The sequence below is a fragment of the Trachemys scripta genome, chromosome 9, assembly GCF_013100865.1.
Source record: "Trachemys scripta elegans isolate TJP31775 chromosome 9, CAS_Tse_1.0, whole genome shotgun sequence".
NCBI classification, from domain to species: domain Eukaryota; kingdom Metazoa; phylum Chordata; order Testudines; family Emydidae; genus Trachemys; species Trachemys scripta.
Genome location: NC_048306.1, coordinates 47,808,835 through 47,827,042, shown reverse-complemented (window position 1 = coordinate 47,827,042; position 18,208 = coordinate 47,808,835). Strand labels below are relative to the sequence as shown.

Genomic DNA, 18,208 nt, shown 5'->3' with positions numbered 1-18,208 from the left:
GGAAGCGAGTGCCCTTCTCTGTCACTTGGCCTGATTTCCCCACTCAAGCGCGGTGGGACACCCCAGCTCAAGAGGGATCTGCTGTTTGATTGCCAGATGGGCTCAGCAAGGGGAAGTGGCAACTCTAGGCTGGGGACTGCTGCCCAAAGTTGATGTAGCTGGAAGACGAGCCCTGGTTGCCACACATCAGAGGGCAGTTATGGGCATTGGTAGCTCTCACCTGCTCACCCTTCGCAGCACAGCCTTCTTTGATGGGGGTGGGGCTACCCCAACAATGGCACTGCCACACCAACAATGGTGGCCAGGGCCAGCGCTAGGAAATGCTGTGCAAGCACAGATCTGTCCTGCCCGAACCTTCCCCCACAAAGATAGCTGTCGGGGAGGAAGGGATGGCTGCGCCTGCTAGGAACCAGAAATGTGAGAGCTGTCTGCTGCCTTAGGGAGTGTAAATGTTTAGCATGGCCCCGAGTAGAGGAGCCGGATTGTGTGGGGTCGTGGAGAGAAGCTGGATTTTGGGGTTGGAGACTGGGACACCTGGGCTCTGTAATGAGGGGAGGCGATGGGAGAGCTTGGGATCAGAGTTCAGAAGGACAAGATGACGGATTTTTTGGCTGCGGAAGGAAAGAGCCCACTGAGCTTCAGAGGCAGGAGAGGAGACGGATGTGGGGTGAATGATCAAGAGAGGAGGAGGGAGCTTGGGGTTGGGCCCAGGAAAGGAGACAGATTGTGTGAGCAGGTGAACTGCTGGTTCAAGAGAAGTGGGTTGGTTGTGGGCTGAGGAGGCTGGTGAGTAGGTTGGGGGCCAAGAGACTGGTTTGATGTGAGGCATGTGTGTGAGGCTGGTGTTGAGGAGATGCCTCTGGCGCATGTGGACACTGTGGGCTGGGGAAAAGGGATTGACCCTTCCCTTCCCGCTGCATCTTCCCCACCACCCACTGAACAAAGGAACCAATGGCTAGCAATTGTATTTTATTTAAAAAACAAAATAACTAACTTTTTTGAACAAGATAAAATCTTTTTCTGCTGCGTTACATACTGTGCTTAGTCTCTGTAGCATATAGTTTGACCTGGACGCTGCTGCGCAAGCTCTCAGGGAGCTACATTACAACACATACCAAGAGTGGAGACTCCTTGTATGGCAGAAGGGGAGCAAGCTGCTGCATCCGTCTTGCTGCTCCTAGGCCGTGGATCTGTTCCGGGCAGCAGCTCTCAGGCTGACGGTGCGTGTAAACATGCTGGGCTTGCTGGGGGAACACGAGGTGGGTGGGAGCGCCAACTTCGGGGATTGCAGCCAGAGATCTACTCTCCTGTCCTATAGCTCAAAGGGTTCCATAGCTGGACTGAAAGGGAACATGCACAGTCTGCTTGCAGGATTGCTTTAGTTTCCAGTTAAAGGGATAGGTTTGCATGAAAACTAGAGATTTTAACAAGCTGCAGGCTTCTTTTGAACCACATTGTCTGCGGATGCATTCAGTGACCCTATTTTCAGGCAGCATCTCAGAAGGGTTGCACGTCCTTCTCGTCCACCGCCAGCTTGGACTCAGGTGACAGAACACCTGGGGAAAGGGGCATGTCATTCTGACTTGGAATGTTGGATGATTTGACCCCTGGTGTTCTGGTCCCAACTCTCTTTTCTCCCCAGGTAATGACAAGGGCTTTCCGGATCTCTGACAACCTCCTCCCACGTCCCAGAAGCAGTGCCACCCCTCCCCCATGGCCACGTGAAGGGCGTTTAAGGACTAGGGATTCTAAGCTTTCCCATGTGAAATGAGCTCAGGATAACTGGGACTCAAGGTTTCCTAAGGGCCCGCCCCACCACTCTAATTACCTGTCAACCCGTCCACTTCCCAGTTTGGTTTCCGGCAGCATCTCTCAAGTGAGTTGTTCTTGTGCCTGATCTCTATGGCAGTGGCCTGATGGAGTTGGGAGGCAAAGGGAATATTCCACTGCAGCAGAGATCCGTGAACTGGTTTTTCCTCATCCCTTGTGGGTAATGGCATTACCACCACTGCCTGGAAAGGAGCCTGATTTTCCAGTTGGCTGTTGTGGCTGGCCAGGTTCCTCAGCACCCTGACGTTCTCTTGCTCAGAGGGGTGTTTGGCGAGGCACTCGGAACAAGGAGGATGCCTGCCGAGGGGAGCTGCTTAATGCCTGCGCTGTGTTCTGCTCAGAACCATTCTTTCCTTCACTAAAGAAACTGTATTTACACTTTACACCCCCTTGACTATTAGCTCTAGGCGGTGGGGAAAGGCTGCTGTATCCTGCGCCATGAGTCACAGCCTCCTAGAGGTGCACCCATATACTGCTCCTGAAAAAACACTTTAGTACCATTGCTAAGCTATATCTCTGGTGTGTATTAATTTATAATATACACTGTGTATAGTAATACACAAATCTATGTGTAACTAGTGTCATACTCGTACAAACTCTCAAAAGCTAGGAAATCTTAAAAGCCAGACATGGCTTTCCTTGAGCCTGCCCAGGTGGTATTGCTGCCAATACCTAAGCACCACTGCAGTCAGCTCTGCTGTAATACAGGGAATTAGTGCTTGGATGCCAGTTGGTGTCAGAGCTGTATCAGTGTGTGTGTCAGTTTCCTGGTACTGCCTGGTTTAAAATATACAGCTGCAGAGAAGTGGATTACAGCTGACAAATGCTTTGGACACTTACTCAATCTGTTTCAGCTGGAGATAAAGACTTTAAACATTTTCTTTGCTGAACACAGCTACAGTGCCCTGGAATGATTTCATAGACCAGTGTGTTGATGTGCTATAAAAATGGGTATGGGAGCAAACGCATTTCTAAGCCTTCACCTTTTTTTTTTTGAGGAAAAAAGTTCATCATTGTTAGGTGCTGTAGACATTTTTCTACGCTACACACTGAAACTCAGTTAAAACATTAATAACTTGAAGGAAATAGCCAATATTGCCTGCTACTCAGCACAGTGTTCTTACAAACCAAACATTTAAGGTACAAAAGAAGGGGAAATGTGTCTACTACTTTCTTTATTTTTCACCCTCATCAGTTCAAATAGTTAGGATTTTTTTTTACTTGACTGTGCAGGGGAATATTTTACTTCTCTGCCGGGCCTGTTTAGGTCAGGTGTCAGTTCATAGCTAAGGAGTGTAGTGCTGCATCAAACTTGATTTGTAATTTAACAGATTGGTGCATATGCTGGTAAGAGGGGGCTGGATGTCAGCCCTGTAAATGCCTGTGCAGAGCAGGGACTCGCATAAACAGGCCTGGGTTACAAAGATAGGCTAACCCCCGTATGAGACAGTCAGCCATTCTAATGTGATGTTGCTCGTCCCTAGATGGAGTCTGGTGATTGGAAGAAGGGCGTCCGCAATAAGGAAAGCCCGTATGAGGGCTCCGGTGCGCCTGCTGCTGGGAGGGGAAGTGACTGTATGGTGTGCCAGTCTGAGTGTGTCCCTAACAGGCTGGAGGAGAGGGAAGGGCAGTGACTCCACGTAGGAAGGTCTCCCCCACTATTTGTAGATCCGATCTTCCTGGTGTTTGAAAGCCCTTAGATCTGGTAAGATGGAAGCTCTTAGTGCTTTGAACCCTATGAAAGAGAGAGAGAACATTAGAATCAGCTGAAAGCACTCCAACTTCAATTTCCTTTGGTCTGAGGGAGTGACCCACTCTTGCTCCCATGGGATTTGGCTGATGGACTGTACTTGCCCCGTAAGAGCTTGGAAACAGTATTAATACTTTCCTGTGTGTCCCCTTTTCCCTACTGAAGTCAGTGGTGGTTTTGGCCCTTTGGTTCTTAAAGATTTCTGGGCTGCCGCTTTTTATAGAGTTTAGCTCTCTAGTTGCAAGTGACAAGTGTGTAAATCTGCCCCCTAGTGTTTGTTAGTACACACTTATTTGCTCTAGCAGAGAAAGGCAAAGCTATGGGATGCAGGGTCATACACACAAGCAAGGGTGTGTGTGTGTGGAGCATTTGATTTTGTGCTTCCTCCGTTCGACAAGTAATATTTAAAATAAAGATAATGGGGCAGATTAGATGGGGAGGGCTCTCAGTTACTACAGAAAATTCTTTCCCTATGTCTGGTTGTTGGGTCTAACTGATCACCATATTTGGGGTTGAAAGAACCATATTCTCTCTGTTGAAGGAAAAGGCCCAGGTAGGGACCATCGAATTGTTGAGGTAAAAGTGTGGTTACGCAGGTGGTGTCAGAGAGAGGTCTTCGGATTCTTCAACCATGTTGTTCCAGGAAGAAGGATTGCTAGGAAGAAATGGGATCCACCTAACGAAGAAAGGGAAGAGCATCTTCGCAGGCAGGCTTGCTAACCTAGTGAGGAGGGCTTTAAACTAGGTTTGCCAGGGGGTGGTGACCTAGGCCCAGAGGTAAGTGGGGAAGTGGGATACTGGAGAGGAAACAAAGAGGAGGGTGCAACAGGGGAGGCCTCCGGATTCATACTGAGAAAGTAGGGCAATTGGCTAGTTATCTTAGGTGCCTGTACACAAACACAAGATGCATGGGAAACAAGCAGGAAGAATTGGAAGTCCTGGCACAGTCAAGGAACTATGATGTGATTGGAATAACAGAGACTTGGTGGGGTAACTCACATGACTGGAGCACTGTCATTGATGGGTATAAACTGTTCAGGAAGGACAGGCAGGGGAGAACAGTTGGAGGAGTTGCATTGTATGTAAGAGCAGTATGACTGCTCAGAGCTCCAATATGAAACTGGAGAAAAGCCTGTTGAGAGTCTTTGGGTTAAGTTTAGAGGTGAGAGCAACAAGAATGATGTCACGGTGGGCATCTGCTAGACCACCAGACCAGGAGGATGAGGTAGACGAGGTTTTTTGAGGACAACTAACAGAAGTTTCCAGATCACAGGCCTTGGTTCTCATGGGGCACTTCATTCACCCTGACATATGCTGGGAGAGCAATACAGCAGTGCACAGACAATCCAGGAAGTTTTTGGAGAGTGTTGGGGACAACTTCTGGTGCAAGTGCAAGAGGAACCAATTAGGGGCCATGCTCCTCTTCACCTGCTGCTCACAAACAGGGAAGAATTTGATAGGGAAAGTGGAAGTGGGTGGCAACCTGGGCAGAAGTGACCATGAGGTGGTCGAGTTCAGGATCCTGACAAAAGGAAGAAGGGAGTGCCTCAGAATACGGACCCTGGAATTCAGAAAAGGGAACTGATGGTCAGGATCCCCTGGGAGGCTAATATGAGGGGGAAAGGAGTCCAGGAGAGCTGACTGTATTTCAAAGAAGTCTTATTGAGGGTGCAGGAACAAATCATCCCAATGTGCAGAAACAATAGCAAATATGGCAGGCAACCAGCTTGGCTTAGCAGAGAAATCTTCTGTGAGCTTAAACACAAAAAGGAAGCTTACAAGAAGTGGAAACTTGGACAGATGAGTAGGGAGGAGTATAAAAATATTTCTTGAGCATACAGAGGTGTAATCAAGAAGGCCAAAGCGCAGTTGGCGTTGTAGCTAGCAAGAGATGTTAAGGGTAAGAAGAAGGGTTTCTACAGGTATGTTAGCAACAAGAAGAAAGTCAGGGAATGGGATCCTTACTGAATGGGGGAAGCAACCTAGTGACAGATGATATGGAAAAAGCTGAAGTACTCCAATGCTTTTTTTGTCTGGGTCTTCACAGACAAGGTCAACTCCCAGACTGCTGTACTGGGCAGCACAGTATGGGGAGGAGGTGAGTAGCCTCAGTGGTGAAAGAACAGGTTAAGGATTATTTAGAAAAGCTGGACATGCACAAGTCCATGCAATGCATCCAAGGGTGCTGAGGGAGTTGGCTGATGTGATTGCAGAGCCATTGGCCATTATCTTTGAAAACTCATGGTGATCGGGGGAGGTCCCACACAATTGGAAAAAGGCAAATATAGTGCCCATCTTTAAAAAAGGAAGAAGGAACTACGGGGAACTACAGACTGGTCAGCCTCATCTCAGTCCCTGTAAAAATCGGCTGCTACTTTGTAACCTGTAAAAATCATGGAGCAGGTCCTCAAGGAATCCATTTTGAAGCACTTGGCGGAGAGGAAGGTGATCAGGAACAATCAACGTGTTCACCAAGGGCAAGTTATGCCTGACCAACCTGATTGCCTTCTATAATGAGATAACTGTCTCTGTGGATATGAGGAAAGCGGGGGATGTGATATAGCTTGACTTTAGCAAAGTTTTTGATATGGTCTCCCACCGTATTCTTGCCATCAAGTTAAAAAAGTATGGATTGGATGAGTGGCCTATAAGGTGGATAGAAAGCTGGCTAGATTGTTGGGCTCAACAGGTAGTGATCAGCGGCTCGATGTCTAGTTGGCAGCCGGTATCAAGCGGAGTGCCCCAGGGGTCGGTCCTGGGGCTGGTTTTGTTCAACATCTTCATTAATGATCTGGAGGATGGCATGGACTGCACTCTCAGCAAGTTTGCAGATGACACTAAACTGGGAGGAGAGGTAGATATGCTGGAGGGTAGGGATAGGATAAAGAGGGACCTAGACAAATTAGAGGATTGGGCCAAAAGAAACCTGATGAGGTTCAACAAGGACAAGTGCATAGTCCTGCACTTAGGACGGAAGAATCCCATGCACTGCTACAGACTAGGGACCAAATGGCTAGGCAGCAGTTCTGCAGAAAAGGACCTAGGGGTTACAGTAGACGAGAAGCTAGATATGAGTCAACAGTGTGCCCTTATTGCCAAGAAGGCTAATGGTATTTTGGGCTGTATAAGTAGGGGAACTGCCAGCAGATCGAGGGACGTGATCATTCCCCTCTATTCGACATTGGTGAGGCCTCATCTGGAGTACTGTGTCCAGTTTTGGGCCCCACAGGACTAGAGGGATCTCCTGAGGTCTCTTCCAACCCTAATCTTCTATGAAACTATGATTCTATGGTTGGGAAGGAATTTCTCCCCAGGTCAAATTGGCAGAGACCCTGGGTTTTTTTTGCCTTCCTCTGCAGCATGGGGCACTGGTCACTTGCAGGTTTAAACTAGGAGGTCAGAGATGATCATGATGGTGCCTTCTGGCCTCAAAGTCTATGAGATTCACCCCTGTGTAGCAGCCTGCAATGTCTGTGCCTGGGGCAGCTCTGCCACAAGGAGGCATGGGTAGGGAGTGGAAAGGCCATAGGGACAGGTCTTGAAGACTGGGATCAATTCCCAGCTCCGCTGCTGACTTGCGGGAGGGCTTGGAACACAAGTGGAAACTTTTAGATGCCCCTTCAAGACCTGGAATGGAAAAATTTGAAATTTTTTGAAGAATTGTGAAGAAACTTGTATGACATATTTTCTCTCAGAATTAACAGGGAAAGATGAAGGAAAAAAAGGAAAAACTTGAGCTATGCTAGCATATCCAAGGCTACACTAGTAACTGTTTATGTGATATTATAGTGGTTCACAGGATGGCTAGTTTTGTCTGTACAGTATACCTCTGCCTCGATATAACGCTGTCCTCGGGAGCCAAAAAATCTTATAGGCGTTATAGGTGAAACCGCGTTATATCAAACTTGCTTTGATCCACCGGAGTGCGCAGCCCTGCCCCCCCGGAGCGCTGGTTTACCGCGTTATATCTGAATTCGTGTTATATCGGGTTGTGTTATATCGGAGTAGAGGTGTATTTATGAAATTTACTGTGTATGTGGCGCAACCCATAATGCTTTATGGGAATATGCTTATGAATGTATATACGACATAACTGGAATATGTTTTATGCTACACATGCCATGTAACATATCTCTGTAAAGGTTATGATCTACTGAATACATTCCTCCTATTTGTATGGATGTATCATTTTTGTATTTGAAGTTATGAATATTGGCTATGTACTTGTTTAATTTTAAATAGTCTCAGTGAAGCAGTTGGTCAGCTTCCTGAGAAAAGACTATTCTCAGTAAGTGCCCAGTCAAGAACCACTTAAGCCAACAATGAACTTGGAGATGCCAATCCACATGTGAGCTTTCCCAGGAATGTGGCTTGGCTGGTAAGGAACTCAGTCATGCATGGACATGTGACTTGCCCATGTGACTCCAAAACTCCATTTTATAGCTGGATTCTACACAGGGGGAGATAGGGGTGTCCACCCACAAGAGAAAGTCTATTTAAACCCCTGGGACACCCCTTCATTTTGTCTTCAGCTGGCTCAAGAGAGAGCCTCTCCACCTCCAAGGATACCAGAAAGAAACTGGAACAAAAGACAGTAACTACAGGGGGTGTGAGTGATTGCCGGACCCAGACTAGAATGAGACTAGTCTGTAAAAGGAAGTTTACTGGAACACCTTTGAGGGTGAGGTTTTAGCTGTATTCAGTTTTCTTACTGTATTAGGCATAGACTTGCGTGTTCTATTTAATTTTGTTTGGTAATTCACTTTGTTCTGTCTGTTACTACTTGGAACCACTTATATCCTATTTTTCGTATTTAATAAAATCACTTTTTACTTATTAATTAACCCAGAGTATGTATTGATACCTTGGGGGGGGAGGGGGAACAGCTGTGCATATCTCTCTATCAGTGGTATAGAGGATGAACAATTTATGAGTTTACCCTGTATAAGCTTTAAACAGGGTAAAGCAGATTTATTTGGGGTTTGGACTTTATTGGGAGTTGGGCATCTGAGTGTTAAAGACAGGAACACTTCCTAAGCTGCTTTCAATTAAGCCTATATCTGTTAGGGGACGTGGTTCAGACCTGGGTCTGGGTTTGCAGCAGGCTAGCGAGTCTGGCTCAAACCAGGCAGGGCACTGAAGTCCCAAGCTGCCAGGGCAGGAAAGCAGGAACAGAAGTAGTGGCACATCAGTTGGCAGCCCTAAGGAGGTTTCTGTGATCCAGCCCGTCAAAATGTTTATGATGACACTCCATTACTAAAGAGTCTAGTGGTGGTGTTACCATAAAGTTTGGGTATATACCTGAATGTATTGGTGGTCCTTATTATTATGCTCCATTAATTACATCTTAGAGACATTCATTTCCTGAGCTTTTTCTCTAGAAACATGAGTTTCTTCTATAGCTGTGTGTGGCAGGTCAGGTCTATTTACATACCTTCCCTTTTGTTTACAGCTGTCTTTCACATTTTACATTTCCCCCCCTATATGTCACCCAGTAGGGAACATAAGAATGGCCATACTGGGGCAGGCCAAAGGTCCATCTAGCCCAGTATTCTGACAGTGGCCAATGCCAGGTGCCCCAGAGGGAATGAACAGAACAGGGAATCAGCAAGTGATCCATCCCCTGTTGTCCATTCCCAGCTTTTGGCAAACAGAGGCTAGTGACAACCATAGAATCATAGAATATCAGGGTTGGAAGGGACCTCAGGAGGTCATCTAGTCCCACCCCTGCTCAAAGCAGGACCAATCCCTGGACAGATTTTTGCCCCAGATCCCTAAATGGCCCCCTCAAGGATTGAACTCACAACCCTGGGTTTAGCAGCCCAATGCTCAAACCGCTGAGCTAGCCCTCCCCCCCCAATCCACAACATCTATGTCCATCCTGGCTCATAGCCATTGATGGACCTATCCTCCATGAACTTATCTAGTTCTTTTTTGAACCCTGTTATAGTCTTGGCCTTCACAACATCCTCTGGTAAGAAGTTCCACAGGTTGAGTGTGCGTTGTATGAAAAAATACTTCCTTTGTTTGTTTTAAACCTGCTGTCTATTAATTTCATTTAGTGACCCATAGTTCTTGTGTTATGAGAAGGAGTAAATAACACTTCCTTATTTACTTTCTCCACACCAGTCATGATTTTATAGACCTCTATCATATTCCCCCCTTATTTGTCTCTTTTCCAAGCTGAAAAGTCCCAATCTTATTAATCTCTCCTTTTACAGAAGCTGTTCCATACTCCTAATCATTTTCCAATTCCAATATATCTTTTTTTGAGATGGGACGTATGCAGTATTCAAGGTGTGAGTGTACTATGGATTTATATAGAGACAATATGATATTTTCTGTCTTATTATCAATCCCTTTCCTAATGATTCCCAACATTCTGTTTGCAAGATCTCTTTTTTGAGTGGTAACGCCTAATTCAGACCCCACTCAAGAAAGAGATTTTGGAAAAAATACATCTGAGTACCTTAGGGTGCATCTGCAGCTCCCTCCCGCGCACTAGGTAAATTTGTTGTTATTATTCATATCAAAGCTAAAGAATGTATACTTCTCCAACCAGCACTTGTTTATGGGCTAACTGAAGTACACATAATACATTTCTCATTCTGAAAGAAGTAAAGGAAGTTTAGTTTTGAGAAGCACGTAATGGCTGTCGATATTTCAGACTTCCTTGATCTCTACCTGGGGCAAGTCACTTTCCCTCCCACCCTTTGTCTGAATTGTTCATTTCACTAATATGCAGCTCTGCAAGGCAGGAACTCTCTCTTAGTCTGGCTAATTCTAACATCACAAACAACAGGCCATTTAGGGATCTGTATTCCCATAATACAAATACAACAATAATGTACTACTGCCTTGGCCTGGGCATTCTCCTAAGGGAGGGTAGATAGACAGATAAGAGCAGGGGCTCTATAGGAGTCCTGCCAACAGAAACTGGATCACTGCATCTCCAGGCTGCCCGTTCCCACCTAAAAGGCTTCATCAGTCAACTGCAGAGCTGGAGTTGTGGGGTGGGTGGTGGCTGCTGCACCCATGGCATGGCAGATTTTGTCAGAAGCCAGGGATGGGTCTGTGGGAGTTGCGCCCATTAGAGGATAGACCCTAACAACTGATGGCAGATTTGTAAAAGGTGTTAGATTAACTTTCGACAGCACAGCAAGCATTCGCTTAAAAGGAGGACAAAAGCACCCGGATAATAGGAAGCAAAGACCTTGCAGCACTCAACTACAGTAAATAAAGATGAACTGAGGGGTCAAACTTTGCATCTACTCCAAATAAAGTAAGTGCACACGCTTCCTCGTAGGCATTGCATGCTTATAACATTTGGATGGTATCTGTTGCAATATTTAACCAGCTTAAGCACAATGGTCAGCATTCCCCTTCTCAGAGCTCTCAAAGCCATCCGTCTAGTCTAGGTTGGCTTACCTGACCCCAAGCTATACCTTTACATTAGCCTTGCACAGACACACACAAGTGAAGTTTAAGGTCTTGAAACCAAGGGCTTAACTCTTATCTGAAGCTAGCAAGAAAATGTTTGTCTGTGAGAGGCTGATCCTGGTGTTGCAGTGGGGGAAGGAAATCAACACAGAAAATCAGTGGGGCTAGAATCCATAGCAAATACCAGCTTGTTGATGACTCAAGGGCCCCCTCAGTTCCAGGGAGCCAGGGCACTATTTGTTCAGTCTGGGGCTCTCCACATTATTCTAGCAATGGATTTCAGCTTTCTGCCGCCTTTGGCCGAGGTGGTCTTGCCCATGTGCCATTTCTGCATGGGAGTAGTTTGGGGGTTCATCGCAGGTACCAATGAGCAGCACGTTGTGGATTTTGGACATGCTCACGGTAGTTAAAGACTGGGGCAAGGCCCTAGCAGCTGTGCTTCTTATAAATCTCCAGGGAGGAGGCTGCCTGACTGCCCTTTTAACCCTGGAGAATGATCGTCTCACACCCCACCCCGTTGTGAAACCATCTGGCCTTGGTAGGTGCTATGCATGATGGCAGACTCCTCAGTGCAGTAACCTTCTACCTTCTAAAAGCCTCTCAGGGAGAAAGATCACTTACTCTATGGCTTCTTCAGTGCGTGACTGTTACTTTGTTTTCTGGAAGAAGGAAAGAGAGAGGTCTTGGTATACAAGACAGCTGACCTTTTTCTTTTTGTTCACACTAACAGGTACGTTTCCATAGAAGTGAGATGCAGTTCAGCAGTTCAGTCCCTGTATTAATGGGATTCCCAGAGTTCATGACTCTGAAAGTTATCCCATAAACCCAACTCATCATTTCTAAAGGACTAATGCTGCTCACAATGGCAGACACCCACAAATGTCGTCTCCAAGGTGACTAACATCCAGACAGCCTAGGACTCAGCTCTGTATTTTCATGGTCTGAGGAGGCGCGACAGCACACACATACTGATCCTAACCAGCCCCTCATGCAAACAATTTCAGGGTATCAGCCCTTGCTACAGCTTCAGGCATCTAGGCCTAAGTTTTCAGCTGTGATTGATTTTGGGGGCCCAGGCTGAGCTGCTTTAAAGGGGTTGGTTTCTAAAAGGTAGGCACTCCGCATTTTCTGAAAATCATCCCCCTGTAACGGTGTCTCAGACTGGGTACCAATAATGACTAGTCTCTATTGAAAATGTGAGCCCTGGTTTCCCATGTGTCTATATGTTGCAGAGTTGCAAAGCCATTGCAGTAGCCATCAACCGATCCTACCTGCTGCCTGTCTTCTTTGAAGCAGTGCTCTCACAGCTCTCCTTGTAGCAGATGTCCTGGTGGACTTTGTAGACCCTCTTGTATCTGTTAGCACAAAGAGGACACAGCAGAACAATTTGCTGTAGACAGACAGTGAAAAGAGTAGAGACCTGCCTGGCCGCAAGCACTGGATCCCTGTGTCCGCTTGTGCAGTGGGGTTTGGTCAATCCTGATCAAAAGACTGGTGTCACATCCAATGTTGATTAAGCTCACCACCAGCCCAGTGAGGGGAGAGCACTGGCCACTCGACCACCAGCTGCAGGGTCTATTGGCCAGGTTCAGAATGGACTCCTAATCCTTAGTGGAATCCCAGCTACTCTTAGAGTGGGGGAGGGAGCCAGTTTTCTGGCTGGTAATAGGGCAGCACAATTTGGGGAGTGAGACGAGACCCTTCCAGAAATGGTGCCTGGGTCTGGCGCATAGCTAAGAGGTGGCTGGTACGGAGGATAACACGGTTAACAAACGTAGCCTGGAGTCTAGGGTCTGGTGGGTAAGAGCTCAGTAAGTATGTGCTGTGACTGGCTGCCATTAAAGACCCACAGGTTATTACCCTGCTTTAAAATATGACTGCACTGTCAGCTACTTTATTTCTCTATTCTGTGAGGAGGAGAGGGATTAACAATGCCTTACATATGTAAGCAGAGTCAGGATAAGCTCTACCCTGACATCTGGTGGTGAATTATGGCGAGTGTGGAAAAGAACTCCAGGGGCTGATCTTGTTTGCATAGGCACACCCACTCGCCTGGCATGAAACCACAGCAACTCAAAGTGGTTACTTTGGCTGGTGTGGGATCCCCAGTTTCTCTGTTATTGGGGCAGGAAGAATAAAGTTTTGTTACCCTGATTCTGTGAATCAAGGCCAGTGGAACTGTTGTATGACAGAAGGACTGAGTGAATCATTCACCATTACCTAGGTAGCATTTGCTTGTCAAGGGGCATGGGTTACAAAACCCAGTGAATTGAGAGAGGATGGGGACAGGTATTGGTACCTGGTGGTGTGGGTCCCTTTTGTGGGCCTGAAACACCAATTGCACCTCCTCCTCTCTCCACTGTTGAATGTCAGAGCTAACTTTGATTCCCTTAGGAGTCTAGTTACAGACTGCTGAGCTAAGTTCACTTTGGGACAATAGTGTACCAGCACTGGGGCTCCCCTACTACTAGCTGAAATCACTAAGAACTGAAATCACTAAGAGCTGAAATCACAAAAGAGCTAAAGCTACTTAAGAGCTGAGATCACTGAGGCTGTGTTAACTAGTGGGGGAGCCTGAAGCTATTGCTAAGCTAACTTAGCTTAGTGGGGGTGAGCGGAGCGGCTGGAGGAGCAGCTAGCAGAGCAGAGCCTTGTGGGAGCAGCCCAAGGGACGGGCGGAGCGGAGCGGAGCGGCTCACAGGTCGGTGAGCGGAGCGGAGCAGCTGCCGGAGCAGCTGCCAGAGCAGTTCGGGGACGGCAGGAGTGGGACGGCAGGTGGAATGGAGCAGTTCGTGGTGAAGGCTGCGGTGGAACCCCACGGAGAAGCAGCCGGTTGGCCTCGGATCACGTAAGGTGCCCCTTAACACCCTGCTCGCCCCCCCCCCCTTTTGAACTCTGGGGCTGCACTGATCATGGACAGAGACTTTGGGGGGGGTTGTCGGACTTTTGTGATTCTTGGGTTGCTGGACCCAAGAGACTTTGGGATTGGTGGACTTTTGGGACTTTGGTGATTCTTGGGTCGCTGGTTTCAAGAACCAATGGGAGAGGACACGGCCCAATTTGCTGGGGTGGGTCTTCGCTCATGGTTTGGTCTAAGAACTCTAGTTCTGGTGTTTTTCCAATTTAATGCTGATGTTGTTTACCTCATGTTATTAAACATTTTCTGTTACACTCAGACTCCGTGCTTGCGAGAGGGGAAGTATTGCCTCTTAGAGGCGCCCAGGGGGTGGTATGTAATTGTCCCAGGTCACTGGGTGGGGGCTCGAGCCGGTTTTGCATTGTGTTATTGAAACGGAACCCCTAGATACAGAACCCGGCCCTTGTTGCTGCCAACTTAGATGGGCAGAAGGGTTACACATAGATGGAAATGCTTAAAGAAATTAAGCACCACAGCTCCGTTCAACTCAAACACAGCTCTGCTACTGCACGCTTAATGGCCAGCCTCTCCCATAGCACTTCAGATAGATCATGGGAGCCAAACAGACAATGGACCAAGGGTGTCAAACTACAGCCCAGAAACATTTGAGTAACTGACCCCCTGAAACAGCAGTGCCAGTGCGTTCTGGAGGGGGAGAGCACATTGAGACAGGTTCAGCAGACGGGAAATACTCACTGTCAGACTGGCTGTGACCCTAACTGATGCAAGAGAGAGAAATCTCTGCTTGTAAGGGTGAAAGGGGAACTGGAGAAGATGACACAGCCAGACACCCTCCAACCAGCTCACTCTCCCTCCTCCCTGCCCAACTCCCAGGGGAAAAGGCACTGGTTGACTTGGCATAAGCACAACTTGTGCAAACACCCCAATGCCTGGTAGAGGTGAGGAGTGGGTACAGTGTCATGTTTTCTAGATGCTCCAGAAGAGCCAACATTTCTAGTATTACACACTAGCTGGTAAAAATCCTGATAAAAACCCAACCTACTGCAGCACAGCCTGGAGCTGTCCCTCGAGTGAAGAACCACACCTATGCCAAACATCAGTGAAGGTGCTAGGACAGCATGTGGAATGTTTTTTGTCTGCTACAGCTGCCCCCATACTGCAGCTCCCCCCACCATAAGACATGGCCAGACAAGATAACAGAAATGAGACAGGGACAAAATACATCCGGAAGCAGCTGATCCTCATTCCTCCTCCTTGGGGTTCCAAACCCAGCTGAAACGCAGTGTACCTTCAGTCACCGTCCATGAGCTCTCCACGGGGCCCAGTGTAAACAGGAAGGGGGAAGGGCAAGAGGCGCGCTATACTCACAGGTAATGGCAGATGCCCCCTTCCCAGACAGGAAATGACTTGGTTTCTGAGTACAGCCGTGTGCAGGAGTGGGGCAGCTTCTTGCAGGCTAAGCAGAGAGAAGGGGAGAAAGGGTTAATTTGATGCCCTATTAGCAACGAGACACCCCAATTATGGAGAAAAATCTGTCATTAAATGAATGACACTAACCGCTCAAACCCACTTCCCTAGCAGCATGCATTTATCCCAAGCGAGGCATGGTCCCTGCCACCAGGAAGTGCTAAGTCAGCCAGCCAAGCCCCAGCTTGGGTGCATGGTAGTTGGGGGCTGGGTTTTAAAGCAGGGCTATAAAGGGGGAAGCGAGATAGGGACTTAGCAGCTGAGGACAGGAAAACTGTTCCTGCTTTCTGCTTGATACTACACAGAGGGTGACAGCCCTAGTGGCAGCAATGAATGAGGGGGTCCAGAAATCAGGCAGCGGAGTTTATTCCCCTGCTGAATTTCCTTTGTGCATCTGTGAAATATTTGCCCTCATACATGCTGTACTCTGGGCCATCCCAGTGCCTGCCTGACATCTGAGGCTGCACAGCATGGCGTAGCAGTGCCAGGCTCCTGCCCTGGATGGCAGTGACATTTCCTAGAGCCATCAGCCCATAGGCTCGCTGCTCAGCAGGGTTTGTTATGTGAGACTGGCTGAGTTTTCTTTAGCCAGGGGGCCATATAAAGTGTGTGTTAACAGCACAGTGGCTGATGGCGACCGAAGCCCTGCTGCTCTTCCCAAGGCGGCATGGGGCGCACAGGGGACCCGCTCCTTGCCCCAGATCACCTCCACTCTGTCTCCTCCGCTGCGCACACAGCCCCCACTCTAATTCTCCAAATCGGTGCCGCAAGCCTAGGAGGGGAGGAGAATTAGAGCAGCACCGGCGTGCTCAGCGGAGGAGGCAGAGCGGAGGTGAGCTGGGGCAGGCTCCCTGGGCAGGGTTAGCTTCCGCGGGACGGGGTCCCCGGGCAGGGTTAGCTGCAGAGGGGGGGTAGCTGCTGCGGGGGTGAGGGGGGGACGGGCTCCCCAGGCGGGGTTAGCTGCCGGGGGGGGGGGGGCCTCTGGGGGGGGGGGGGGTGGGGGGATATGGTTAGCTGCCGGGTGGGGGCGGGGGTTAGCTGGGTGGGGCGATGGCGCAAGGTGCGCCCCCCCCCCATTACTGCACCAGCCCTGAATCCAAGTAAGACCTTGGACCCAAGGGCAGGGAAGAGGAGCTAGTGACTAGAGCACAGGATTAAGGGGCACACCCGCATTCAGTTCCCATCCCAGCTCATCCACAGATGCCGTGTGTGACATTGAACAAGTCACTTCAGCTTCAGCCTGCCTCAGGTTCCCATCTGCAGTGGGGCTACCAGCACAGCCCCGCCTCCCAGGGCGTTGGGAGGGTATGACTGTTACCACATGGGAGGCGCCTGGATGCTTTCTGGACAGGGACCACATCAGTACTTTGACAGAAGGTTTCCAAAAGCAGTGCGTGACTTGGAGCACTCAGGGAAGCCTGGCTTCTGGCATGGGCTGAGCGCCCGCTCTGAAAATCAGGCCCATCTGAGGTGCCTCCGGCTCCATCCCCAAAGTCACTCTTGAAAAATCTTAGCCCCAGCTCTTATGGGCACCATCTCTAGGAGCTCTAGCTCCTTGGGCTGTGCACACCAGCATGGGGGATGAACTAACCCCTCCAGCAGCACACAGGGCTAGCTATAGGACCAGGCCCCACTGTGCACAGAGAAAGCAGCTCCTGTCCCTGCCCTTAGTCTTGGCCCAGGTTTCCTCCCCCTCTGCTGAAATGCTGCTCTCACCTCTCACAGCGGAGATGAGCATTTCAGGGGCGATGGCTCTGCTCCCGCTGCCTTAGGAGAGCTAGGGCAGGAGGCAGCAGCTGCTGCAAAGCCCAGACACTAGTGCTCCAGGGGCAGTGGGGGAGTGACTGGCTGTGCCAGACAGCAGGGGAGGGGCATACAAGCAAGTTTTTCCCTGGGACGGAGTGGCAGGCTGGGTCGCAAATGTGCCCTCCCCCAAATGGGTGCTAACAGGGAGCAGTCTCTTCTCCCCTCAGGCATCAGCAGCCTCACGACCCTGGCCCCGAGCTGTTCTGGAGGAGAGGCGAGGGGGCTGGGGGCTGCTCAGTCTGATGAAGCCTGAGGGGTGGAATTCTGTCTTCCTCTGGCCCAGCAGGCACCAAGGCAGCCTGTCCTCAGTCACGTGGGCACGGGAGACACTACGCCAGGGCCCTTCCTGGCCTCTAGCCTGCTGTTGGGCATTACTGACCCCACACGCCATGGTCTGCCTTGGTACTGCTGCTTCTGGCACCCCCCCAGCCTGCAGGACAGGGGCTCCCTGCTGGCCTGGGCCCTGGTGTGACTGACTGCTGCAGCCCTAGCATTGGCTCTTCCCGCCTCTCACTCTGAGACCGGGGGGGGGAAGCAGGGCAGCTGTAGCCTCACCTAGTTCACAGCGTCTGCCCTTGAAGCCGGGGATGCAGTCACAGAGGTAGACCTTGACACCTGGGACGCAGGTCCCCCCATTTTTGCAGGGGTTTGTAGAGCAGTTCTGGCTATCATCTGCAAACACAAATGCTAGCATCAGGCCGCTCCAGCCTTCGGCGGAGGATGCACATCCAGGGGTCAAAGTGTGTGGCCTGGACAGAGTGCCATAGCATGCCCAGACAAAGAGTTGGGAGTGGGGAGTTTATAAAGTGCTGTGCTGCATCCCCTCAGGCAGGGGTTCAGGGGTCCGAGCAGGAGGCTTCAGAGAGAGCCCAGTGGTCACATGGAGGGTCTGATCCCGAGAGGTGCTGAGTGTTGTGGGTGCTCAGTATCTCTGGATCAGGCCCTGACTTAAGGGTGTCCCCTGGGTAGGCGCTTTCACAGTGAGCTTCCCGCACCCAAGGACTAGTCTAGCCTCCTGCATGGAAGATCAGAAATCG

The 18,208-nt window shown here is 49.4% G+C and overlaps 1 protein-coding gene across 5 annotated transcripts in view; it reads right to left on the bottom strand.

The window, feature by feature from the left end:
- Positions 1 to 2,814: 2,814 nt before the first annotated feature.
- SNED1 (sushi, nidogen and EGF like domains 1) overlaps positions 2,815 to 18,208 on the bottom strand; it is a 143,181-nt gene continuing 127,787 nt past the window's right edge. For 3 of the 5 annotated variants that reach the window (XM_034782201.1, XM_034782205.1, XM_034782203.1), the window contains 4 exons: positions 17,727 to 17,843; positions 15,267 to 15,354; positions 12,292 to 12,375; positions 2,815 to 3,565 (listed from right to left, as the gene is read on the bottom strand). In XM_034782201.1, coding sequence (XP_034638092.1) covers positions 3,433 to 3,565; positions 12,292 to 12,375; positions 15,267 to 15,354; positions 17,727 to 17,843 — 422 coding nt within the window. In that variant the 3' untranslated portion in view covers positions 2,815 to 3,432. Of the gene's footprint in view, positions 3,566 to 11,641; positions 11,680 to 12,291; positions 12,376 to 15,266; positions 15,355 to 17,726; positions 17,844 to 18,208 lie in introns of all 5 variants that reach the window. The other 2 variants (XM_034782202.1, XM_034782204.1) reach the window with 2 other exon arrangements.